Below are 25,901 nucleotides of genomic sequence, written 5' to 3'. Positions count from 1 at the left end.
GTGCCGCCTCCACTTCCAGGGCCTGCGGGTTTCTGGCTCATGCCAGCCAGATCCACAAGAGAGTGCATTCAGGCCCTGGTTTATCCTGAGCAGTGAAGCAGGCAGTTTCCCATGATGCCGGGTAGTGTGGACAAGCCACCTGAAAAGCTAGATTATGCTCAGAAGTTAGGTTCGGAAGCCTGGCATGCTGCAGTCTATGGGGTCACAAAGAGTCGGACACAACTTAGTGACTGAACAACACTAGCTAGGGTGGTACACCTGTACTCGGTGCTGGGGTGGCAGCTGGAAACCCGCGCTCGCCGCATCTTCCAGTCTAGTAGAGAGGGCCGCTGAGTTACAGGACAGTCAGTTGGCTTCGGCGAGTGGTGGGTTGAGGAAGGCAGTACAGGCCAGGCTTCAGCTGCAGTTGGGGGAGGGTGTTCCAGGCAGAGGCGGGGAGGCAGAAGAGGCATTGGGAGCTCTGTGGTTCAGGATTGTGGAGGGAGTGGCTAGAGTGACGGGATGAAGCCGAATGGCTCAGTGTGATACCTGTGCCAGGGGAGACAGATCCCCGCTCCCGCCTTTAAACATTTTAGGTTGCTGTACTGTCTCATCTTAGAGGATGAGATGGCTGGACGGCATCACTGATGCAATGAACATGAACTTGGGCAAACTCAGGAGATGGTGAGGGACTGGGAGGCCTGGTGTGCTGCAGTCCATGGGGTCACAAAGAATCGGATATGACTGGGTGACTGAACAACAACTACCTTCCTTTAACCTTTTGTAAATTTGACTGTAAATTAGTACTTTATTTGAATACTTTAAACATAGAAGCTTTTCTCCCCAAACTTTAAAACCTTTTTTTCCCTTCTCTGTACCCATTTAGGAAGCGTTATTGACAACCATGGACATTATCCATGATGGATTTGGATTCATGCTGGCTTTTGGAGATTTGGTGTGGGTTCCATTTATCTACAGCTTTCAGGCCTTTTATTTAGTCAGTCATCCAAATGAACTGTCTTGGCCAATGGCTTCTCTAATCATTGCTCTGAAACGTGAGTATTAATTTCAGTCTCTGTGTATTAAATACTGTGTACTGAGTCTGTTGTAGTGTGGTATCTACATGTTTACAGCGTGCCCTTTTAAATGGCCATGAGTAGCGCAAGTATGAAATAATCTGTCATGGATGAGTTGAGTCATAAAGGATTCTTGCAGCTTGCAAAGAGAATGGATACTTCTTCCTTAGGTTCTTCAGTAGTTATTTAAACATCATTTTAAACACCTGTTTTAAAAATTTATTCAGTTCAGTTCAGTCGCTCAGTCATGTCCGACTCTTTGTGACCCCATGGACTGCAGCACACCAGGCCTCCCTGTCTATCACCAACTCCTGGAGTTTACTCAAACTCGTGTCCATTGAGTCGGTATTGCCATCCAACCATCTCATCCTCTGTTGTCCCCTTCTCCTCCTGCCCTCAATCTTTCCCAGCATCAGGATCTTTTCAGATGAGTCAGCTCTTTGCATCAGGTGGCCAAAGTATTGGAGCTTCAGCTTCAACATCAGTTCTTCCAGTGAACACCCAGGATTGATCTCCTTTAAAATGGACTGGTTGGATCTCCTTGCAGTCCAAGGGACTCTCAAGAGTCTTCTCCAACACCACAGTTCAAAAGCATCAATTCTTTGACACTCAGCTTCCTTTACAGTCCAACTCTCACATCCATACATGACCACTGGAAAAACCATAGCCTTGACTAGATGGACCTTTGTTGGCAAAGTAATATCTCTTCTTTTTAATATGCTGTCTCGGTTGGTCATAACTTTTCTTCCAAGGAGTAAGTGTCTTTTAATTTCATGGCTGCAGTCACCATCTGCAGTGATTTTGGAGCCCAAGAAAATAAAGTCAGCCACTGTTTCCACTGTTTCCCCATCTGTTTCCCATGAAGTGATGGGACCAGATGCCATGATCTTAGTTTTCTGAATGTTGAGCTTTAAGCCAACTTTTTCTCTCTCCTCTTTCACTTTCATCAAGAGGCTCTTTATTTAAAAATAATACAATTATTGTTAAAAACAATAAAATTTTATTGTTTTAGTAATGATTCATTTTCTTCTGTTGAGAGCCCGCTTTTTCTGGTAGTACCTTGAAAAACAGGGAGATGGTCTTGCCTTCCTAGAGCTTATGCCCTTATAGAAGAAATAAGACACTCAGACACTGGATTGAAGCACAGGAAGAGTCTAGAGGAGGGACTAACAGCAAATAATGATGGGAGTTTAAGGTAGAGAGCACGTCTCTCTGGGGAATATCACTGTAAACTTATTGGAGAATGTGACATTTGATCTGTTGGGTGGGTGAAAGTGGCATGGGGAGACAGATACATCGGACAGAGGGAACAGCTCAACCAGGATGGTGGGGAAGAGTGAGGAGTACAGCTTGGCTGATGGTAGCAGGTTAGATTCAGGATGGGTTTTTTCTTTTGTTACACTGTTCATTAAACACATCCACCAGAGGGAGGGCAGGGAAAATGACCACTGAACTTCAAATGTTGCTAGTTTCACTACACTAATATCTATGGTAGAAGAAAAATTCAAGTCTCTGGTTGAAATTAAGATTTAGTTTCACTATTGGTTTGGTTAACACATGCCTGTGTGTTATTCAAGACAGGCTATGTCTATTTTACAGTTAAGCTAAAAATGGGGAATGGAGTTATTTTTTACTACTTTATTGAGGACTGATGATACATAGTCATATGTCAGGGCCTCTTAGTTTTGACATTTTGAAATTTGAAATAAATCTACCAGCTTAAGAGGCTTGCAGTGGGATTTGGCATATATTCATGTTTATGTGCATATTGTTCTGGTACAGATTCTGAGCTATAGTTTTATTAATGAAGCATTCCTGTTACGGTCAGTAGATATAACTAACAGATGAACTCCAGTATTGATTTTATTGTAATGTGGGCTGCAGTAGATTTTATTCATGGATGCACCAGGAATAATAATGCGTATTTGTTAGTTTTGCCTTCAAGGTGTCCCCAGGTAGATGAGGAAAGCTGTAAGATAGTGAGATATCAGGATTAGATCTTCTTTTGTCATCCTGAGATTGAGAGGGTGTGAATTGTTCTTAAGAAATCAGACTCTTCTGTACCTTGGACATTTCCTTGAAACACAGGAATCATTTCTAAATGAAATTACAGGTGCTTTAAAATAAAGATTATATGTAAGTTGTTAACAAATGAAATTTTTTAAAAAATTACAGTATGCGGATTTGTAATCTTCCGATGTGCAAATTCTCAGAAAAATGCATTCCGGAAAAATCCCACTGATCCAAGGCTTGCACGTAAGTATTGGTTTGTATTTTTGCATTACGTAAAGATTTTATGTCTCTGCTTGTCTTAGAATCATTAAACATGTATTTTTTATTTCTGTATAGATTTAAAAACCATTCATACTTCAACGGGAAAAAATCTTCTTGTTTCTGGATGGTGGGGTTTTGTTCGCCACCCCAATTACTTGGGTGATCTCATCATGGCCCTGGCGTGGTCCCTCCCGTGTGGTAAGCATTCAGGAAGAGAGCTGATGGGACTCTTTCCCAGGCCGCCCACACATGTCTGTCTGTCCTCTGTGGGTCTGGGTGTTGTCTCTGTTAGAGGTTGGGGTTTTTCGTTCCCTGATTGAGTGCTGGGTTCTATTTCCAGCACCTCATTCATCCTGTGTCTGAGGGGAATTAGGAATTCACAGACCATGAAGTTTTACTCTAAAATCCTGCAAGCAAAACTTTGTTTTCAACTGTGTCTGGTAGCTTTTTTCCTAAGCGGACTATGTAGGAATTAATAATTAACTTTTTATTCATGACTTGCTATACATGGATTCTGAAAAAATTTGGTTCTTAAGAAAAGGCACACAGGGCTTTTCATGTGTCTGGGTCAGCCCACACCCTGCAGCGCTGTCTGCCCTGCTCTGCCTGCCCCGCAGTGATGGCCAGCAGTTCTCTACCCTGAGCACCGGAGGGGAGGAAATGGAGTTATTTGCTTTAATTAGAAGGGCAGATGTTCTGATTATGAAGGATTGTTAGGATGGATTAATCACTCTTCTCTGAATAGCTTTTAACTCAAATTACTACCTCCTGCCACACAGTAGTGGGATTTTATGAACTGGTTTAGTTGTTTCCCCCATTATTGGAGAAAATGGAGTAATGGGATGCCCCAATTTTAGGCTGTTTGGGGAAGTGCAGGAAACAGTGTTGTGTAGTGAAAAATAACAATACTAGGTACTGTTTCCTTTTGTTTCCCCCAGGTTTCAATCACATTCTGCCTTATTTCTATGTGATTTATTTCACCATCTTGCTGGTGCACCGAGAAGCCCGTGACGAGCACCACTGTAGGAAGAAGTATGGCCTGGCGTGGGAGAAGTACTGCCAGCGAGTCCCCTACCGCATATTCCCCTACATCTACTGATTCTGCTCTGGGCACCCTCTAAAATGCTCCTGCAGTTCTATTTTCCGTTTGCAAAAAAAAAAAAAAAAGAAAGAAAAAAAAATCCAAAACGAACCTTCTTTCATTGCACTGACAGAATCTGTATATTTCTTTTTCAGGCAGGACTAAAGATAGAGCCAAGTAGTAAGTCTTTTCCTGTAGCCATGTTTAATAAATCGTAACAATTAACATAAGGAAAATATAAATAGAATTTGCACTTAGGAAATTTTTAATCTTTAAAAATCTGAGAACAAAAAACAGTCTTATAAATGCACTGAATACTGATGTTCAGGATTTTTGATTACCTTTCAAATTTTGATTCTTTTGTCCAGTTGGTTTGGTTTTTGTCTTAAATAAAAACATTGTTACATTTTAAAGTTCATTTATGTTTTCTTGCATTAAGGGGATAGAACTTTCATTTGTTTCCCTTTAAATCATTTTCTAGTTGTGTGATTTGAAAGTAAAAACCAATTGTCTGTTCAATGCTGTACGGGAAGGGGAATAACTGATAGTGGACACTGTTTAATGAAGATCATTAGTAGTGGTTTGCTTAACCTCAGCTTCTAAAACTGCATTTGAAACTGTAAATACGTAGCTTTTATGTAATATATGGTGACTTCAGGTTTTTCTGTATAGTATTTTGAATGTGAAATAATTTTCAGAACTAAGTATTGGGTTGGCCAGAATATTCATTTGGGTTTTTCCATAAAAAACCTGAACGAATTTTTTATCCAACCCAATATCTTTTAAACAAACATTTGCAGTATTTTAATTAAGTTTTGTAAAGTAATACAGGTGAATTAAACATTTTGAAACAAGGAGAATTCATTTAATATTGTATGAAAGATGGTATTAAAACATAGGAAGGGTATTTTTTTCCTAATCCAAAGTTTCTGAATTTGGCTTTGCTACCTCAATTGCAGGTGTTTGTTTGCCTTTGTAAACTGTTGCAAATAGAAAAATAGAATAAATATATATTTTTGGAGTAACATCACTATTTAAACCTTTTTACACAGATTGGTGTTTAAAAATTTGCCATTTCCAGAAAGGCTAATATTTTTATATGTTTTTGACTTTTTAAATTAAACTGTGTTTTTGCTACTGTTAGTTCATGCAGTGTATACTGTATTTTGCATATCCTTTATATTTACAAAACTCTACTCCCAGTTAAGGAGTGTTGTGTTCATCTTTTGAAATCTGTTTATCTAAAAGCAATTTAAGGGAATAGTTTAAAATCATTTCCTTTAGTTTAACAGATGTGCATAAGGTAGCTTTAGCCTTTAAATTCTACTTCAGTTGATATAGTCTCATTGTTAATTATCCTATAGTGGAACAGTAGCAGATTCACTAAGCTTTCATATTCAGAGTTAAATTGTTCTCAGTATCTTAAACATAGGCAAACCTAGTCTGTACGTTGGGGTTTTCAATTACACATTTTCTATATGAGCCATTTAGATATGCAGTGTTTATTCTGTGCTGCAGTTTGAAGTGTATATAACTGTGCTTGTGTCAATGTGATCATGAACTTGGTTTGCTCAAGCGTTCCACATCCTGTAATCTTTAAATGTGGTTTTGGTGAAATTGTCAGTGTTTATTAGTACTGATGTATGCAAGCAGTTTTTTTATGCTTTTCTTCTGGCATCAGAAAATGTTGTCCCAGCTTGTTCTATACTAGATTCACCAATGAAGCATTAGGGGAGGAAGAAGGACCGTTAATTCTTTCCTTGGTGATGAAAAAAGGGCTGTTGCCAATACTGTGCCACAATTTGTTTTTAATTTGTTTTTGACATTTTTTTTGACAAGTTTTATAATGAAGTTTTAAGTTGGAAATAAAGTTGAAAATAAAGATGTTGCTTTGACCACTTTGGAATCTCTCTTTTTTTTCCGCCTGTAACTCTTGGGATCATTGGGACCAAAACAGGAACCCTTAGATTTCTGCTCCCCACCCAACCCCTGGTTTATTCCAGGATCCTTTGGGTCCCTCCTGGACCACGAGGAATCCAAAAGATAGACTGAGACACCTGGCAAACTGCAGTTTGCATCAAGGTTCTCAGACATCAGAGCTTGAAAAGGGTTAGTGGAGGGTCTTAACCTGCAGATGGTGATCATAGATTTAGTATTTGTTCTTTAAGAAAATAGAGGAATGATCAAAAGTGTCATAGACTCAGTAATGCTTTCAAATGAATTTGTATTAATTACAAATGCACCTAAGTGCATTTGAAAGCCAGTACATGCATGTGAGAGACATTTGTGTGTCAGTGAGATCAGACACCATGTCTTTATCTCTCTTTGCAGTATGAAATGACTTTGCAGAAGGTGGGTGTGTCAGAATACACTCCAAAACCAGTTAAGTTAAAAATATCACATCATGTGATTCTTGGTCTTATTTTTGTACTCTTTGCGGAAAAGAGTTTGCTTATTGGTGGTTTCTGTAACTCATGGACTGTTTTGTTTTAGCAAATCATGGATAATTGCTAAAACTATTTAAATGAATTCAAGGACCAAATAAGACCTCCTTCACTTTCATGCATTGGAGAAGGAAATGGCAACCCACTCCAGTGTTCTTGCCTAGAGAATCCCAGGGATGGGGGAGCCTGGTGGGCTGCCGTCTGTGGGGTCTCACAGAGTCGGACACAACTGAAGTGACTTAGCAGCAGCAGCAGCAGCTTGTTTCTTTTGTTAAAATCCTATATTTGTCATTTTCTTATTGGTTCCTGAATGACAGGGGCTAGGTCTTTATAATTATTTTCTACAGCACTGTGTGTAATTAGATTCACAATGTATATGTTTTTGATAATGTGACTTTCAGTGTAGTTTCCTAGACACAAAAGTAAGTAGATGTTAATATTTTGTTCATGGCTATTAGAGTCTAGTTCTGGTATGAACTAGACTAGTTCTCTCCACAACCTCTTCTCCCCCTTATTGCAGATAGAAGGGATTGTTTGATCTTCATTTGTGGAAACATGGGATTTATTTTCTGCCAATGGGCCCACTGCTGAGGTAATGTGACAACAAACATGGCTTGGAATCCAAGCCTTGCTTCTGGCAGTGTGAGCTTGGGCAACGCAAGCTCCAGGAGCACCAGTGTCTTCATGTATAAAGATTGATATGCCACATAGTACATAGGTGGCCTGAAGGTATAGGAGTATGAGTTCAGCATAGTTGGTGTTCAACAATAAAAATCTACCTACAGAAATACATTTTGACATGCAATTTCACATTTTTCATCCAGTTTTGACACTTAAATTCTCAGCATTGGTTTTTCAGTGGAAAGAGAAAATCTGGTGAAATCAAAACAAGATCATTTCTTTCAGGGAAGACTTTTTGTCTCAGAAGTCTGCAGTCAGGCCAATAGTGTCATGTTCTGTGTTCTCTCAGAGCAGCCTGGGAAAGTATTCCAAAGAACTACTCTTCATGTATATGTTTTATTGTATATAATTGCAGAAATCGCTCTAAAGTCAAAAATTCCATAAGAATTAGATGCCCTAATGCCATGCTAGTTGCCGTGGCTTTCCCTTTTAGAAAAGTCAGACCTTCTGCTTTCTGGGGGCATGTTCTCTCACCTGGAGGAGAGCCCACCCACAGGGATATTGCTTAGAATGGAAGCAGCTGGGAGCTTCCCCTACATGTTAAAAGTTTTCACATACAAATGGAAGGAAGAGATGGCACTGTCTAATCTGCCTTGATCACACAGATTTTTTTCATGAAGGATGTTGACTCCATGTGAATGTCTTGAAGCGTGTAACTGGTTAGAGTCAACAATTACATGGTTTGTTATGGAAGTTTTATTTTTCATTCTCCTCACACAGCAGTGCAACCTGCATTGTGATCCAGTGACTAGGAGGTTTCTTTGTGGACAAGTACACAGATGTTAAAAAGTTTGAGGATAAACCAGCAGCTGTCAAAATACTCGACCTCTCAGGTGTCTGGTAAACTGGGCATTCAAACGTATAGAGTTCTGGCTCTGTCTGCTTAGATGCAGTTGATCTTTCAGTAGAAATCTAAAAAGAAAAAAAAAATGCTCAAATTACACAGTTAAGTAAGCCAGCAGCTCACATTTCTTTTATACTAGATTTGGGGAGTTTGTTATAAATTGAATACATTTAGGTGATTATGTGGTTATGTAACTGCATATAGAATTATGCCTGATTTTTTAGAGTCACTAGTATAGCTTTATAGTATGTATTCTTGAGAAATCACACTGGATGTTTGTACAGCATCTATTTTAGGTTTTAGGAGTATTTGGGGCTATTTCACATGTTTGTAGTCTGAAGTATATTGGTCAATCTCCCTAGTGAAATCATAAGGATGGGAACTAGAAGGAATGGTTGGTACTACTGAGGGAAAGCTCAGTGGTTTAAAACTTTGTGATAAACATCTGGGAGATTACCTTTGTTGGCAAGAAGTATATTTCAGGAAAATCACAACATATCTCACAAGGTAGCGAGTCTTCTAGTATTTTTTCTTTGTGATTCCACCTTGCCCCCTCAATGAATAAACCAAAGACGTGAACTCCGACATGTGTGGGGTCTGTGCCCTAAGAACAAAGAGAGGTGGTGTCAGAGGGTCCCAGGTGAGATGTTCCCTTTAGTAGAAGCTGCTTCTAGAGGAAGGTCAGGGAGGAGGCCAAAGAGAAGGGGGTGCACTTCCTGCCATTGCCGTGTGGGTTCTAGGGTGAGTACTTCACCTTAGAGATACTCATCACCAGGTTCTAAGGCAAGTACTTCATTCTCTTCCTTCTCTGAGAGCATGAACAACTTGTAGGTTTTGATCTATATATGATGATCCTGGATTCACAAGTATTTCAAATACAGTAAAACTTCAAATTTCTAGAATTGTAATCCTTAGGTCACTTTTTAAAAAGAGAGCAAAAACAATGACAAAACAAGTCAATCTTCTAGTGAGATGGCAGGGCAGCAAGACCCTGTGCTGACCTCCTCCTATGGCCACACCATATTTACAGAGCAAACATCGATGAGAATGATCTGAAGGCTTTCTGCAACTCAAGATATGAAGAAGGAACCAAAATGAGACAGGTAAGAGCGGCAGAAATGCAGTATTTACTGAAGACCCATGCCCTAGGTAGGCAGACCACAAATGGAAGGATAATCACAATTGCAGAGGTTCTCCTCTACAAGGAGCAAGTGGTCTGAGTGTACACGGATGGAACTTTCTCCAGGATAGATCACATGCTGAGCCATAAAACAAGTCTCATTAAATTTAAGAAGATTGCTGCAACCATATCAAGTTCCCTACCACAATGCTAAGAGACTAGAAATTAACAAGAACAAAACCTGTACAACACAAACATACAGATGCTAAACAATAGGCCACTAAACAACCAATAGGTGACTGAAGAAATAAAAAAGGAAATTAAAAAAATACCTTAAGACAAATGAAAATGGAAGCACAATGATCCAAAAGCTAAGGAAGCACCAAAACAGTTCTCAGAGACCAGTTTATATTGACGCAAGCCTACTTTAGGAAACAAGACAAATCTCAGACAACCTAACCTCACATCTAAAGGAACCAGAAAAGGGACAAACAAAAACTCAAGGTTAGTAGAAGAAAATACATAATAAAAGTCAGAGCAGAAGTGAATCAAATAGAGACTAAAAATAGAGAAAAGATCAATGAAACTGAATCAATGAAGCTGATTCTTTGAAAAGCACCACAAAATCAATAAACTTTTAGCTACTCTCATCAAGAAAATAATGAGAGAGGGCCCAAATAAAATCAGAAACGAAAGAGAAGTTACAAAAGAGACCACAACAATTGAAAAGATCATAAGAGATTACCATGAACAACATGCCAATAAAATGGACAACCTAGGAGAAATGGATAAATTCCTAGAAATGTACAATCTCCCAAGTTTGAATCAGGAAGAAATAGAAAATATTAAGACTGATTACCAGTAATGAAATCAAGTCAGTAATGAAACAGAATCAAAACACTGCCAACAAACAAAGTCCTGGACCAGATGGCTTCACAGGGTGTTAAAGAAGAGTTAACATCCATCTTTCTCAAACTATTCCAAAAAATTGAAGAGGAAACAATGCTTTGGATCTCATTTTGCCAGGCCAGCCCTACCCTGAAACCAAAACCAGAAAAAGATATGATGGAAACAAAAAATTACAGGCCAGTACCACTGATGAACATAGATGCAATAATCTTTGCTGCTGCTAAGTCGCTTCAGTCGTGTCTGACTCTGTGCGACCCCAGAGACAGGAGCCCACCAGGCTCCCCCGTCCCTGGGATTCTCCAGGCAAGAACACTGGAGTGGGTTGCCATTTCCTTCTCCAATGCATGAAAGTGAAAAGTGAAAGTGAAGTCGCTCAGTCGTGCCCGACTTTTAGCGACCCCATGGACTGCAGCCTACCAGGCTCCTCCGTCCATGGGATTTTCCAGGCAAGAGTACTGGAGTGGGGTGCCACTTTATGGGAATGTAAAGTGATGCTGCCACTATGGAAAACAGTATGGCATTTCCTCAAAAATTTCAACGATTACCATATGATCCAACAGTTCCACTCCTAGATCTATACCCAAAAGAACTGAAACAGGGACTCAAACCAATACTTGCACACCCATGTTCGTACCATCACTGTTCATGATGGCCAAATAGAATTGACTCAAGCGTCTGTGGACAGATGAATGGATGAAAAACACATGGTGTTGTGGACGAAAAGTCTTCTGTTGCTATTGTTCAGTCACTAAATCATGTCTGACTCCTTGTGACCCCATGGACTGCAGCACGCCAGGCTTCCCTGTCCTTCACCATCTCCTGAAGCTTGCTCAAACTCATGTCCATTGAGTAGGTGATGCCATGCAAACATCTCATTCTTTGTCACCCCCTTCTCCCCCTGTCCTCAATCTTTCCCAGCATCAGGGTCTTTTCCAATGAGTCAGCTCTTCACAACAGGTGGCCAAAGTTTGTACCCTTCTCAAATTCATAAATTGAAGCCCTATCGCCCAGAGTAGCTGTATTTAGAGATGAGGCCTCTAAAGAAGCAATTAAAGTCATATGAATGGGGGTTTCTTGATCCAATAAGACAAATATCCTTATAAGAAGAGATACCAGAGAGTTGGTGCTCTCTCTACACACGCACATCAAGGAAAGGCCAAGTGAGGACATAGCTAGGTGAGGACATAGCCAGAAGACAGCTGTGTGCAAGCCAGGAAGAGCTCTCAGCTGGCACCCTGATCTCAGGCTCCCAGTTTCCAAAACTGGGAGAAGACACATTTCTGTTATTTAGGCCATCCTGCTTGTGGTGTTTGTTATGGAGACCTGAGCTGAGATGTGGTATACACATACAATGAACTATTATTTAGTCTTAAAAAAGAAGGAAATTCTGACACATACTACCACATAGACGACAGACATTATAAAGACATTATGCTATGTGAAATAATGTGCGTGCTAAGTCACTTCAGGGCTTCCCTTATAGCTCAGTCAGTAAAGAATCTGCCTGCAGTGCGGGAGACCCAGTTTCGATCCCTGGGTTGGGAAGATCCCTGGAGAAGGAAATGGCTACCCACTCATATTCTTGCCTGGAAAATCCAAAAGACAGAGGAGCCTGGTGGGCTGCAGTCCACGGGGTTGCAAAGAGTTGGGCAAGACTGAGCGATTAACACTTCACTTCACTTAAGTCACTTCAGTCGTGTCTGACTCAGCGACCCTGTGGACTGTAGTCTGCCAGGTTCCTTTGTCCGTGGGATTCTCCAGGCAAGAATACTGGAGTGGGTTGCCATTCCCTTCTCCAGGGGATCTTCCTGACCCAGGGATCGAACGTGCATCTCTTATGTCTCCTGCATTGGCAGGTGGGGTTCTTCATCACTAGCGAGTAAGCCAGTCACAAAAGGACAAATACATTATGGTTCCACTAATATGAGGTTCCTACAGTAGTCACATTTTTAGAAATAAAAAGTAATGTGGTGGTTGGGATGGTTGGAATGGGGAGTGTTTAATGGGCATGGGGTTCCAGTTTGAAAAAATGAGAACGTTCTGGAGATGACTGCACAACAGTGTGGATATAGTCAATGTCACTAAACCGTACAGTTAAAAGTATCTAAAATAGTAAATTTTATGTTATGTTTATTTTACCACAATCAAAAATAGTAAAAAAAAAAAAAGTAATAGAATAAAAATTCAATTTAAAAAAAGGAAAAATGAGGAATGATTTGCTCTACTGTCTCCATATATAACTTAAAACTTCTTGACCTGTGTGGTGTTGGTCCTGGAATAGAAAATAGATTGCTAAAACAGATTGGAGTTTAGTAAACCACAAGAGTGGCCCTCAAACCAGTGGGACAATGGTGGGAGCATGATGGGGTTAGGGTTGGCCTCGAGCATCTGGCTTGTCAGCACTCACATGCCCAGATAAACTGCTTCCAGCATAATTAGCACATTTGCTGAGTGCCCTGAGTTTCATGGCAGGCTGGATGGGGGCTTCTCCTTGAAAGTGGCTGAACTCTGGAGTGAGTGGGTTGCTGGATGGCAGGCAGTTCAGCTGAGCCACCCTCAGGAGCGATCTGCCCTATTTGTTTGAAATATTACCTTTGGGGGCTTCCAGTGGTTAAGACTTTGCCTTCCAACGCAGGGGGTCTAAGTTTGATCCCTGCTCAGGGAGCTAATTTCCCACATGCCTCATGACCAAAAAAAAAACCAAAAAACCAAACCCCAAAACATAAAACAAAAGCAAAATTATAATAAATTTTAAAAAAACATAAAATGGTCCACGTCAAAAAAATCTTAAAAAAAGAAAGACATACTGCCTTCAAATCCTGATGTAGAAGTGTTCAGTCTTCATTTATGTCAGGGAAGAGTTATAAACAGAAGCAATATTGCAATAAATAAAAACTGTAAAAATGGTCCACATTAAAAAAAATCTTAGAAAGAAAGAAAGAAAGAAATACCATTTTCAAATCCTGATCTAACAGCATTCAGTCTTCATTTATGTCAGGGGAGAGTTGTAAAGTTCATTTATTGTATTTATCTGAATCTTTTATTCATTTAATATATTTCTAATTCTCCTCAACTCCCTAGAAGCAGAGTGGGAGAGATGGCATTTGATGGCATTTGGGCTTGAAGGGAGACTGTGCCATGCTCTAGTGCCTAGCATTGGACCTGGCACCTGGTAAATGAGGAATGAAGGTTTGTTGAGGGAATGATTGATGGATGGATTGAATGAATGAATGATTATCCTTTCCAACCTCTGAAGTATTCCAGTACCTTAAAGGCTCTCCTGACTATGTTGAGTTTCTTCTGGATGATTATGGAGAACTCCTTGTCTTTGACGTCGGTGGTGTCCGAGATCACATGGTGGGTAAAAGTCAGGGCATCTGTAGAGATTCCTTGGGACCGTCCATAGTCTTGAAGCACAGTGATGAGAAAGGCTTTGGAGAAAAATATGCGCCAAGCTCCTTGTGAGTCTCAGGGACTCAGGAGCTGTGCCTGTCCCAAAGTTTCCCGTGGGGATTAGCAACACTGATATCTCATGGGAAGGGAAGAGTGGAGAAGAAAGTGTCAGGAAACACCTGTGGTGGGCGCGAGACAGGGCTGGATGGCAGGAGAGTATAAATCCAACTGCCTCACTAAGGACTTGGGGATATTAGTCTGGCTAGTAGCGCGAGCTTCCTGGGGAACATGGAGAGCATTTGTAGGCCCAGTGTTCCTCCCATATTCAACATGGGAAGAGAGGGGCTATGGATCCCAGGACCTGATCACTTTAGACCCAGTCTTGGCTGATCAAAGTACCTTATCTTCCTGGCAGCAAACATGGGGCCCAGGGGCAAGGGCAAGACCCAAGTGTGTCAGAGCCTTTCTCAAGAAATGACATATGAGGACGTCCCTGGTGATAAGTGGCTAAGACTCCACGCTCTACAGGGTGCCTGGGTTAGAGCCCTGGTTGGGGGACTAGATCCCACATGCCACAACTAAGATCCATATGGACATTAGGAAGAGGAAGGCCCTTTTTCCTGTGGAGATGCTAAACTTCTTGTGGCCATTTTTTCCCTTGGTTGCATCAAGAAGGGCTATGTGCAGCAGAGAAAAAAAGAGAGACCAAGATATAGCAAAAACAGAGCTCAGACATGAGGAGGCAGCCTGAGAGTGACATGGAGGATATTGACTACCTGAATCCAGCCATGCTTGAAGCCAGGCCCCTTTGGCTTCCCTTCCACTTATATGTGCTTATAACTTGTCCTCTTTTGCTTACACAAGTTTGGATTGCCTTCTGTAGCTTGATACCAAGATACCTAACACAATTCTTCACTATTCTCCTTGCCACTAGCTCCTTTTCTCTTGTTTAGTTCTTGTTCTGCATAAATTGCCGGTTGAGTAACTCCACTCTACTTCTTGATCATGGAACACTGCTGCCTAGAAGCCACTACACCAGTGCACACAGAGTGAATTGTAGTTTCTTTTGACTGGGCAATTTAAACCCTGTCATCCTGGCATGTCTCCTCTACTCTAAATACCCACTTCCTGGGCCTGACTCAGTGCCTTTGCTCAGCCTTTAGCCTTAGATAATCTTTCTCAAATTTCCCTACAGTTCTTCAATGCCCAAGAGACCATCTCTACAGACCCAGCCAGAAGTGACCTCTCTCTGTGCCCCTTTCAGAAGACTAAATGCTCCAGGAGAGGATGATATTTTCTCTGATAAAATGCTATTCATAGTTTAATGCAGTGGTTAAACATGTGAATTTCCAAGTCAGATAGGCTAAGTTTGAACCTTGGCTCAGTCGCTTATTAAGTGATTTTGGACAAATTACAACTTCTCTCTGCCTAGGTTTTCTTATCTGAAAATAGGGATAATAATAGTAACAACATTATAAGATTGTCATGAGAATTGAATGACTTAATATAGACAAAATCCTGGGCTTCCCTGGTGGCTCAGTGGTAAAGAATCCACCTGCCAATGCAGGGGACACAGGTTCGATCCCTGCTCCGGGAAGATCCCATGTGTCACAAGACAACCAAGCCCATACACCACAACTACTGAACCTGTGCTCCAGAGCCCAGGCACCGCAGCTACTCAGCCCACATGTCATGACTACCAAAGTCTGAATGCTCTAGTGCCCGTGCTCCGCAACACGAGAATCTGCTGCAATGAGCAGCCCACGCACCACCACCAGAGAGCAAACCCAGCTCTCCACAACGAGAGCAAAAGCCCAGGCAGCAACAAAGACTCAGTGCAGCCAAATAAATAAATAAAAATGAAAAATCTCACACACACACACACACACACACACACACACACACACACTCCTTAGAGAGTGCCTGACACCTACTAATAAGTACTATATTTAGTAAGTGCTAAGGGTGCTAATTGCTGTCCTCTTATTCTGTCCCTACCTGGATAATATGTAATGGGTAAGAAGGAAGCTTCAAGTCTCATCTTAGAAGTTATTTCCTTAGTAGCATTCCCTTTCCTGACCCTTAGTTTAGGTCCTCCTGTTTTAGGCTCTAAGAATATCCATCTATTCTTATATTCATTTAGAAAGACACTTACTCTTTCTTCAAATATTTACTGAGAACTTTTTTTTGGTGCTTGGAGTACAATAGGGAATAAAAACGGAACTGGCTCCTGCCTTCGTGGGTATTACAGTCTAGTGTGGCCCCTTTACAAGTCTCATTACACCCTGACCATACATTATTATAACAGGCTCTGGTTGAATATCCGTCTTTCCTGCTGGACATTTGTAAGCTGGTGGGGCCTAGGACCCAACAAACATTTATTCATTACTTCTTATTAAATGAATAAATGAACAAAAAGGCTGAAGCACAGGATCAATCCCTTGGGCAGGTGCCCATCTCCAGGAGTCCACTCTTAAGATGTAGAGGCTTTGGGGAGGCGTCTAATGTTGTTGGCTTCTGATCTCATAGAATTAATGACCTAGAGATGAGGAAGTGAGACTCCTGCCAGGGTGAGGGTGAGGTCTGACAAGGATGTGGGTCTATTCTGGTGCTTGAGGAGATGGGGCAAGGGAAGGACGTGAATGGGGAGGGAGGAGAGAGACTGCTCTAGTGCCTGCAAGAGGCCCTGGTACCTGTATGTGTGTGTGTGTGTGTGTGTGTGTGTGTGTGCTGGGGGTGGGGAGCAGGGCTATCCTAGGGACCTCTCATCCCAGAGAGGAAGAGGACAGGGAGAATGCTGGTGGAGGGGTTGGGAACAGACTTGCCTGGATCAGGCACAGGGCTGGTCCAGGTTCTCATGCTCACCTTGTGGAAAGAAGAAAGCTGGGAGCCAATATCTTGCAGGAAATCCTTCAAAGAATTCACTGTTTTGCTCAGTGGGGTATTTGGGGTCTTGGCTAGGTGATGTGCTGGAATGCTTCCAAGCTGTGACAAGTCTCATATACCTATTGGAAGGCAGACCACAGATTGGTGTGGTTAGAGGCATAATAATTGCACATTTTCAGATGATCTGAGCAATTTCTTCCAGCCTCTCCTCCTGGATTCCTCCTTCCCTTTTCATCTCAAACTCTCCCCCTTCTCTGGACCCTCATCCTATAGTTTAATGAAAACCAGCTATGGCTTTAAAGCTTTTGAGAACGCAAAGCCCTGGAAGGCAATTAACAAGGGATGTGGTTATTATAGTAGGGATCTTGACTGGGCTTTGTGGAATCTTGCAGATTGGGTTTGAGTTACTGCCTTCTCTAAGAAGATAAACAGTAACATTCACTTATTGTTCAATGGTGAAAGAGACAGTTTGGTATAGACTTTGGAACTAGGTTTTCTGGGTTCAAATCTCAATACTTCCACTTTCTAGCTGTAAAAATTTGGGCAAGTTGCTCCATGTTTTTGTGTCAATTTCCATATCTCTAAAATGAGAATGATAAATAATCGTACCTACTTCATATCACAGGGTTACTATGAGAGTTAATTCAATTGGTATGAGCAAAATGCTTTGAAAAAATGGCACCCTGTGAGTGTGTGTGCATTCTCAGACATGTCTTACTCTCTGTGATTCTATGGGCTATAGGCCACCAGGCTCCTCTGTCTGTGGGATTCTCCAGATAAGAATACTGGAATGGGTTGCCATTTCCTTCTCCAGATCTTTCCAACCCAGGAATGGAACCTGCGTCTCCTGCATCAGCAGGTGGATTCTATACCATTAAGGCAGAGGAACCAGAGATTAAATTGCCAACATCCGTTGCATCATAGAAAAAGCAAAGAGTCCCAGAAAAACATCTACTTCTGCTTTATTGACTACCCCAAAGCCTTTGACTTTGTGGATCACAATAAACTGGAAAATTCTTCAAGAGTTGGGAATACCAGAGCACCTTACCTGCCTCCTGCGAAATCTGTATGAAATCTGTCAAGAAGCATCTGTATGCAGTTAGAACCGGACATGGAAAAACAGACTGGTTCCAAATTGGGAAAGGAGTATGTCAAGGTTGTATATTGTCACCCTGCTTATTTAACTTATATGCAGAATACATCATGTGAAATGCCGGCTGAATGAAGCACAGGCTGGAATCAATATTGCTGGGAGAAATATCAATAACCTCAGACATGCAGATGACACCACCCTTATGGCAGAAAGTGAGGAAGAACTAAACAGTGTCTTGATGAAAGTGAAAGTTCAGTTCAGTCACTCAGTCATGTCCGACTCTTTGTGACCCCGTGGACTGCAGCACGCCAGGCCTCCCTGTCCATCACCAACTCCCGGGGTTTGCTCAAACTCATGTCCATTTAGTCATTGATGCCGTCTAACCATCTCACCTTCTGTCGTCCCCCTCTCCTCCCACCTTAAATCTTTCCCAGCATCAGGGTCTTTTCAAATGAATCAGTTCTTCGCATCAAGTGGCTAAAGTACTGGAGTTTCAGCTTCAGCATCAGTCCTTCCATTTCAGGACTGATCTCCTTTAGGATGGACTGGCTGGATCTCCTTGCTGTCCGAGGGACTCTCAAGAGTCTTCTCCAACACCACAGTTCAAAAGCATCAATTCTTCAACATTCAGCTTTCTTTATAGTCCAATTCTTATATCCATACAGGACTACTGGAAAACCCATAGCTTTGACTAATGGACCTCTGTCAGCAAAGTAATGTCTCTGCTTTTTAATATGCTGTCTAAGTTGGTCATAGCTTGTCTTCCAAGGAGCAAGCATCTCTTAATTTCATGGCTGCAGTCACCATCTGCAGTGATTTTGGCACCCAAAAGAGTAAAGTCTGTCACTGTTTCCACTGTTTCCCCATTGATTTGCCATGAAGTGATGGGACCAGATGCCATGATCTTTGTTTTCTGAATGTTGAGTTTTAAGTCAACTTTTTCATTCTCCTCTTTCACTTTCATCAAGAGGCTCTTTAGTTCTTTGCTTTCTGCCATAAGGGTGGTGTCATCTGTGTATCTGAGGTTACTGATATTTTCCCTGGCAATCTTGATTCCAGCTTGTGTTTCATCCAGTCCAGCATTTCTCATGATGTACTCTGCATATAAGTTAAATAAGCAAGGTGACAATATACAGCCTTGACATACTCCTTTCCCTATTTGAAATCAGTCTATTGTTCCATGTCCAGTTCTAACTGTTGCTTCTTGACCAGCATCAGATTTCCCCAGAGGCAGGTCAGATGGTCTGGTATTCCCGTCTCTTGAAGAATTTTCCACAGTTTGTTGTACTCCACACAGTCAAAGGATTTGGCATAATCAATAAAGCAGAAGTAGATTTTTTTTTTTTTCTGGAACTCTCTTGTTTTTTCGATGATCCAGTGGAGGTTGGCAATTTGATCTCTGGTTCTTCTGCCTTTTCTAAATCCAGCTTGAACATCTGGAAGTTCAGAATCAGCAAACTAAAATGGTCTGGAATGGGTGAATTTAACTCAGATGACCATTATATCTACTACTGTGGGCAAGAATCCCTTAGAAAAAATGGAGTAGCCATCATAGTCAACAAAAGAGTCCAAAATGCAGTACTTGGATGCAATCTCAAAAATGAAAGAATGATCTCTGTTCATTTCCAAGGCAAACCATTCAATATTACAGTAATCCAAGTCTATGCCCCAACCAATAATGCTGAAAGTGAAAGAGGAGAGTGAAAAAGTTGGTTTAAAACTCAACATTCAGAAAACTAAGTCTCTGGTCTCATCTGGTCCCATCACTTCATGGCAAATAGATGGGGAAACAATGGAAACAATGAGATACTTTATTTTTGGGGGCTCCAAAATCACTGCAGATGGTGACTGCAGCTATGAAATGAAAAGACACTTACTCCTTGGAAGAAAAGCTATGACCATCATAGACAGGATATTAAAAAGCAGGGACATTACTTTGCCGACAAAAGTCCTTCTAGTCAAAACTATGGTTTTCCAGTAGTCATGTATGAATGTCAGAGTTGGACTATTAAGAAAGCTGAATGCCGAAGAATTGATGCTTTTGAACTATGGTGTTGGAGAAGACTCTTCAGAGTCCCTTGGACAGCAAGGAGATCCAGCCAGTCCATCCTAAAGGAAATCAGTCCTGAATATTCACTGGAAGGACTGATGCTGAAGCTGAAACTCCAATACTTTGGCCACCTGATACAAAGAACTTACTCATTGGAAAAGACCCTGATGCTGGAGGAGAAGAGTATGACAGAGGAAGAGATGGTTGGATGGCATCACCGTCTCGATGGACATGTGTTTGAGCAAGCTCTGGGAGTGGGTGATGGACAGGGAGGCCTGGCATGCTGCAGTCCATGGGGTCACAAAGAGTAGGACACGACTGAGTGACTGAACTGAACTGAACCACCTGGGAAGCCCAACACCCTGTGAGGCACTCCTTAAATGTGAACTACTGTCATGCCTTACAAATTGTTTTGTGCTATGTATTAAAAAATTTAAAATTATAAGTAATTAGTTTTTCTTTCTTTTCCCATTTCTTCCTGCTAGTGTCACATGACATAGTGTAGCATAACAGAAAGAGGAAGGTACTAGGTTCTGTTTCTACCTCTGTCTCTTAGGGTAGAGTGACCTTGGAAGGAACTCTCCAGTTCTTAGATCTCTGTTTCCTCCTCCTAAACTGAAGATAAGAATCCCTCATTTTGAGGAGATGGTGGGATGTTTGGAGAAAGTAACATGGAAACCTATATTACCATGTGTAAAATAGATAGCCAATGGGAATTTGCTGTATGATTCAGGGATCTCAAACTGGGGTTCTGTAACAACCTTGAGGGGTAGGATGGGGAGGGAGATGGGAGGAGGTTCAAGAGGGAGGGGACATATGTATACCTATGGCTGATTCATGTTGATGTTTGGCAGAAACCAACACAATTCTGTAAATCAATTATCCTTCAATTAAATAAAGTTTAAAATAAAAAGCCCAAGCTCTTAAAAAATACTGAAATTAACACATTTGCACGTTAAATAAAACACCCTAAAATTTTTTAGATTAAAAAAAAAAAAGAACACCTCTTTTGTTTAAATTCACATGTTGCAGTGAGAACTCAGAGGCCAAGGATGTGAAATTACATGGTGAAACCATTAAGTTCAAAATAAAAATGATGCAGAAACATAGAGCAGCCTTTCTACATACCGATGATGCATTGCAGTATATGCCATTTTGGCCCAGGTGTTAAAGAAGTTCAGCCTCTGGATGAGGTCATTCACCCAGGAACTCAGGGCTTTACTTGACTTGTAGGCATATTTCTGTTGGGATTGAGAAACAGGCACATCATTTTTTTTTAAAGATTTGTCTTTGAAGGCATTAAGAACATATCTGTATACTTTGGTGACAGACTCAATTGCCAGAAATAAATAACTTGGCAAGAAGATGCTATTTTCCAACTGAAAGCACTTAGGTGAGAAATCTGAAAACTCTTAACCAGGGCAAATCAGCTCAATCTTAACAGTGCTTTGGATAAAACACTTACAAGTTTCCATCCTGGCTAGTCTTTCCTCATTCTTTTCAAGTTCTCCAATCAGTCTTCATTGCTGCCCACCCCTCTACCCACCGACTTCTTTCCTCTTATCTGGGAAGATTACCTTCACAGGCCATTAAGTCTAAGTAATCTCAACTTTCTGGCCTTCCCCTATACAAAATTCTATAAATCTCCACCCACTGTCTCTTTCCCCCCTTCTTTTCCTTCCCCTTTTGACTAAGCTGGTTCCTGCCCCTGTGCACTGCACAGCACTTCTGGAGTATTTTTGCTTTTCTGAAGCTTCAACTTCCACTTTCCATCCCTTTGTTTATTAACACACTCTTCTATCTTAAATACACAAGCCACCTAACACGCAGTCCTGCTTGTTTGATCCTCAACGGAATAGCGAACTGCATTCAAGAATAGATTAAAAGGATCATAAACAGTGATCAGGTAGGATTCAGCCCTGGGAGATAAGGATGGTTAAACATGAAGATCAAAAAACGTGATACACCACAATGTAGGGATGAAGGATAAAAATCCTATGATCATTTCAATAGATGCACAAGAAGGATTTGACAAAATTCAACATCTTTTCATGATAAAAACTCTACACAAATTACGTATAGAAACAATGTTCCTCGGAAGAATGGGGGTTGCCAGAAGTAGATGGGAGGGGGAAATATGATAATGTAGATCAAAGAGTACAAATTTTCAGTCATAAGAAGAATAACTTTTGAGGATCTAAAGCATAGTAATAATATGGTATTTTATACTTAAAAATTGCTGAGAGTAGATCTTGATCATTCTTACCACCATAAAGAAAGTTAACTGTGTTAACTACGTGAGGTGATGGATGCATTAATTATCTTGGCCTTGGTAATCATTCTACAACGTATATGTATATCAAATCATCATGTTGTACACTTTAAGTATATACAACTATCACTGTAAAATTTTCCTCAGTAAAGTTAATAAAAACACCACCCTACTTGTGTGTTGCAAAGGAGGCAAAAAAGGCCCCTTGTAGCTCTCTAGGCTTGCTCTTCTTTTCTCTAGCCAGGCTTCTTGAACAAGTTCATCGACTCTTGTCCCCTCTTCCCATTGCCTGCCAAACCTGTTGTCATTTGGTGTCTTCATTAGAAGTCATCAAGGACCTTACACGTTCTATATTCGTGATCCCACCCTAGACTCAGCCCTCCCATTCGTCTAATTTGTATTCTCTGCAGCTTTTGACTAAGCTGATTACTTCCTCCCTCTCCTGCCTCTCTGTGTCCACACTCAATCCTAACTTTCTCTTGAATTCTCTACTTCTAAAGTTTCATTCTTTGACTCCTCCTCTGTTTCCCTCCCTTTCAGATGGTGTTGCCTAATATTCCCTCAGCCTTCTCCTCTCCTTATTTTACATTCTCTCAGATCTAATTCACTGTGGTTTCCACTACTTTGTCTAAGTTGATAGTATGGATATCTTGCTTTACACTCTTATCCACTTTTTCCGGGATAGCTTCACTTGGAAGCCTCCCCTAGCTTCTCGAGATGTTTCATGTCCAAAACAGGATATTAGCATCTGCCCTCGAACAGACTCTGTTTCTGCCCACTCTGTCTCTAAATGGTGCTATTGCCCGCCTACTTGTCCAAGCCATACATTTCTCCCTGGCTAATTTCAGCTCTTGCCATTCGGTCAGATGTGCCCTCGTTTCACCCATAGGTAACTAAACCTAGAGGATTCCAATTGAGCCATGCTCTCTCAACTTGAATTTGAACACATGTGACTCCCAGCCCTTTCACTAGTTAACTTTCTCCGCTCTGCTGCTCAGTTTCCATATCTGTAAAATAAGGATATTGGAGCCGAGGAACCCCAAGATCCTTTCAAGCTGCGAAGCCTTATGATTCCAAGTATGTGCAGCTTGTAGATCTAATATCTCAATTCTCTTCACAGCTTGCACTCAGTTTTTAAGTATTTATAATTGTCATTGCTTTCTCTAAACTCTATGTTTTCTACTATAGGTTTTAAAAAAACCTTTATTGAGATATAATTCACAAACCATATAATTTATTCATCAAGATTCTGTCCATTCATCAGGAATATTTGAGTTGCTTCCATCTTCTGGCTCTGAATAATGCTGCTGTGAACAGTCATGACAAGTTTTTTTGTGTGGGTAAGTGTTTCAACTTCTCTTGGGAATATACTTAGGGTTGGAACTAATGGGTCAAATGGCAGCTCTATGTTTAACTATTTGAGGAAATAAAATACTATTTTCCAATAGTGGCTACACCATTTTACCAAGAGCAGTATATGAAGATTCCAATGTCTCTGTATCCTTGCAATGTTTATTGTTGTCTGCATTTTTTATTCTGACCATCATGAGCGTGAGTGAGTGCTCTGTTGTGTCCGACTCTTTGTGGCCCTATGAACAGTAGCCTGCAAGCCTCCTCTGTCCATGGGATTCTCCAGGCAAGAATACTGGAGTGGGCTGCCGTGCCCTCCTCCAGGGGATATTCCTGACCCAGGGATCAAACCAGCATCTTTGCGTCTCCTGCACTGGCAGGCGGATTCTTCACTACTGCACCACCAGGGAAGTAACCATCCTAGTAGGATGTGAAGTTATACCTCATTCTGGTTTTGATTTGCACTTCCCTGATGATGAATGATGTTGAGCATCTTTTCATGTGTCTGCCTACATTTTGATTACAAATACATTTTAGAAAGCAGGCAGATTCACAAAGATGTAATTCATAAATAATAAGAAGTGACTGTGTGTCTGTCTGTGTGTGATTTCATCCTTATTTTTGAGCATATCCTGCTGATGCTTGTAGCTGTAGTTCATTCCCTTTCACTGCTGGTATAGTCTAACATAAGAATATATCATTATTTTTCCATCCTATTGTGAATGACACATTTTAGTTGTCTCCAGTATTTTACCATTATAAATAATGATGTTCTGAATACTTTTGTACATGTTTCTTGATACTCATGTGCAGGGGATTATATACTTTTTATATTGTTGAGATTATACTGTATATGCTATTTTGAATCTTTAAAAATTTTTTATTTACAAAACAATATAACAAGCATTTCTCCCTCCTTTGCAATTTGTTTCAAATGTTTTAGTGATTACCCTAAAAATTACAGCAATGCATAATTAATTTGTAAAAATCTACGGGTTATTACTACTTTTAATGTCCTTCTCTGAGACCTAAAAATTCCATATCCTCCCCACTCTTGGCTTATATGTTATTGGTGACCCTTTCTATCCTTGACCTTTCCATTTCAAAATGTTCAATATTCTATCCTTCTTAAAAAAAAATAATCCCACTGGATATTAATATTGTTGTTGCTTTTTATTTTTCTTAAAATTTATTCACCGCCTCATTTACCACTTTTCCGCCTCTTCATTCCTTCTCACATCTCAGAGCTTCCCCCCTTACCTCCTTCCACCTTCCTGCTGGAAATGAGGAAAGGCATTCAGGGCTTCCCTTAGCATTTGCTAATGATGAACTCTCTCAGCATTTTCTTGTTTTGGTCTTTTTTATTTCATCTTTTGTTTTTAAAGTTTTGTTTTTGATGTGGGCCATTTTAAAAGTCTTCATTGAATTTGCTGCAGTATCGCTTCTGTTATTTTATTTTGGCTACAAGGCATGCGGGATCTTAGCTCCCACACCAGGGAGCTAAGACTCCTCACTCTCTGCATTGGAAGGCAGAGTCTTAACCAATGGATTTCCGGAGAATTCCCATTATCTTCATTTTTGAAACAAAAGTTTTGTATATACAATTTTAGTTTAACAGTTCATTTCGTTTGACACGATGGAGATACCATTTCCATTCCTTTGAAAGTTACTTTTTTCTAGCTGCTTTTGAAGAGTTTTTCTTTGATTTTCTGCAGGTTTATTAGGCTGTATCTACACATAAGTTAAAACAGATGTATACTGCTTGGGATTCACTGAACTTCTTACATCTATCGATTCTGGAAAACTCTCAGCTCTTATTCCTTTAATTACTGCCTCTGCTTCATCCTCTCTCTTCTCCTCTTCTGAACTTCAGTCAGACTAATGTTGGACAGTCTGTTTGCCCTCTGCGAATCTTCAAAGCTCTTTCATAGTTTCCATTCTTAGTCTCTCTGGGTTGCATTCTGGATATGTTCTTATGATCTTTTATTTTTTGCCTATAGAATTTTTTTTGGCTAATAGAAACAATTTATTGCCAGAGAGCAAATGGGCCAAGCGAGGCCAGAAATCTGAGGCAGCACATACTTCACCCCCATCTCCTACATTACAAAAGAAATTTTTACAGCCACCAGCCCTCTGCACAAGCAACATCCCCTTACCCCCACCTTCTCCCCATCCCACTGTACACAGCTGCCTGGCTCTCTCCAGTCACTGGTTATCAGCAGACCTCGGCCTGCAGTGAGTTTACCTTGGAGCTGACCTGGGACCCGAGCTCATCCTGGTGCTGGGCACCAGCTGGCCCCTACCAGGCCCATGCTTTCTTTGTGGACCTGTTCTCAGTCCCATCTCCCTTGATGTGCCTCTTGGATGCCCTAGTGGGTGGGATGGGGCTGTCAGCCCAGTGCTTTTCGCTGTTTTGAACTTTCAAAATTTTAACTTGGGTTTCTTGAAT

General features: G+C 40.9%; 2 protein-coding genes across 2 annotated transcripts in view; one reads left to right on the top strand and one right to left on the bottom strand.

Annotated features, from left to right (window-relative positions):
• Positions 1 to 4,715, top strand: part of LBR (lamin B receptor) — a 28,333-nt gene extending 23,618 nt beyond the window's left edge. Inside the window, exons 11-14 of the mRNA XM_052653792.1 lie at positions 866 to 1,034; positions 3,231 to 3,311; positions 3,405 to 3,527; positions 4,268 to 4,715. Of these exons, the coding sequence (XP_052509752.1) occupies positions 866 to 1,034; positions 3,231 to 3,311; positions 3,405 to 3,527; positions 4,268 to 4,428 (534 nt within the window). The 3' untranslated portion in view covers positions 4,429 to 4,715. The remainder of the gene's footprint in view (positions 1 to 865; positions 1,035 to 3,230; positions 3,312 to 3,404; positions 3,528 to 4,267) is intronic.
• A 3,516-nt stretch (positions 4,716 to 8,231) lies between these two features.
• The window catches only part of DNAH14 (dynein axonemal heavy chain 14), a 388,242-nt gene continuing 370,572 nt past the window's right edge, over positions 8,232 to 25,901 (bottom strand). The window contains exons 85-89 of the mRNA XM_052654143.1: positions 20,959 to 21,071; positions 16,667 to 16,806; positions 13,676 to 13,839; positions 8,837 to 8,983; positions 8,232 to 8,447 (exon numbers count right to left, since the gene is read on the bottom strand). Coding sequence (XP_052510103.1) covers positions 8,232 to 8,447; positions 8,837 to 8,983; positions 13,676 to 13,839; positions 16,667 to 16,806; positions 20,959 to 21,071 — 780 coding nt within the window. The remainder of the gene's footprint in view (positions 8,448 to 8,836; positions 8,984 to 13,675; positions 13,840 to 16,666; positions 16,807 to 20,958; positions 21,072 to 25,901) is intronic.

This window comes from Budorcas taxicolor, chromosome 16, assembly GCF_023091745.1.
Source record: "Budorcas taxicolor isolate Tak-1 chromosome 16, Takin1.1, whole genome shotgun sequence".
Taxonomy (NCBI): Eukaryota; Metazoa; Chordata; class Mammalia; order Artiodactyla; family Bovidae; genus Budorcas; species Budorcas taxicolor.
The sequence above is the reverse complement of the archived record's forward strand: the minus strand, read 5'-3'. Positions and strand labels throughout refer to the sequence as shown.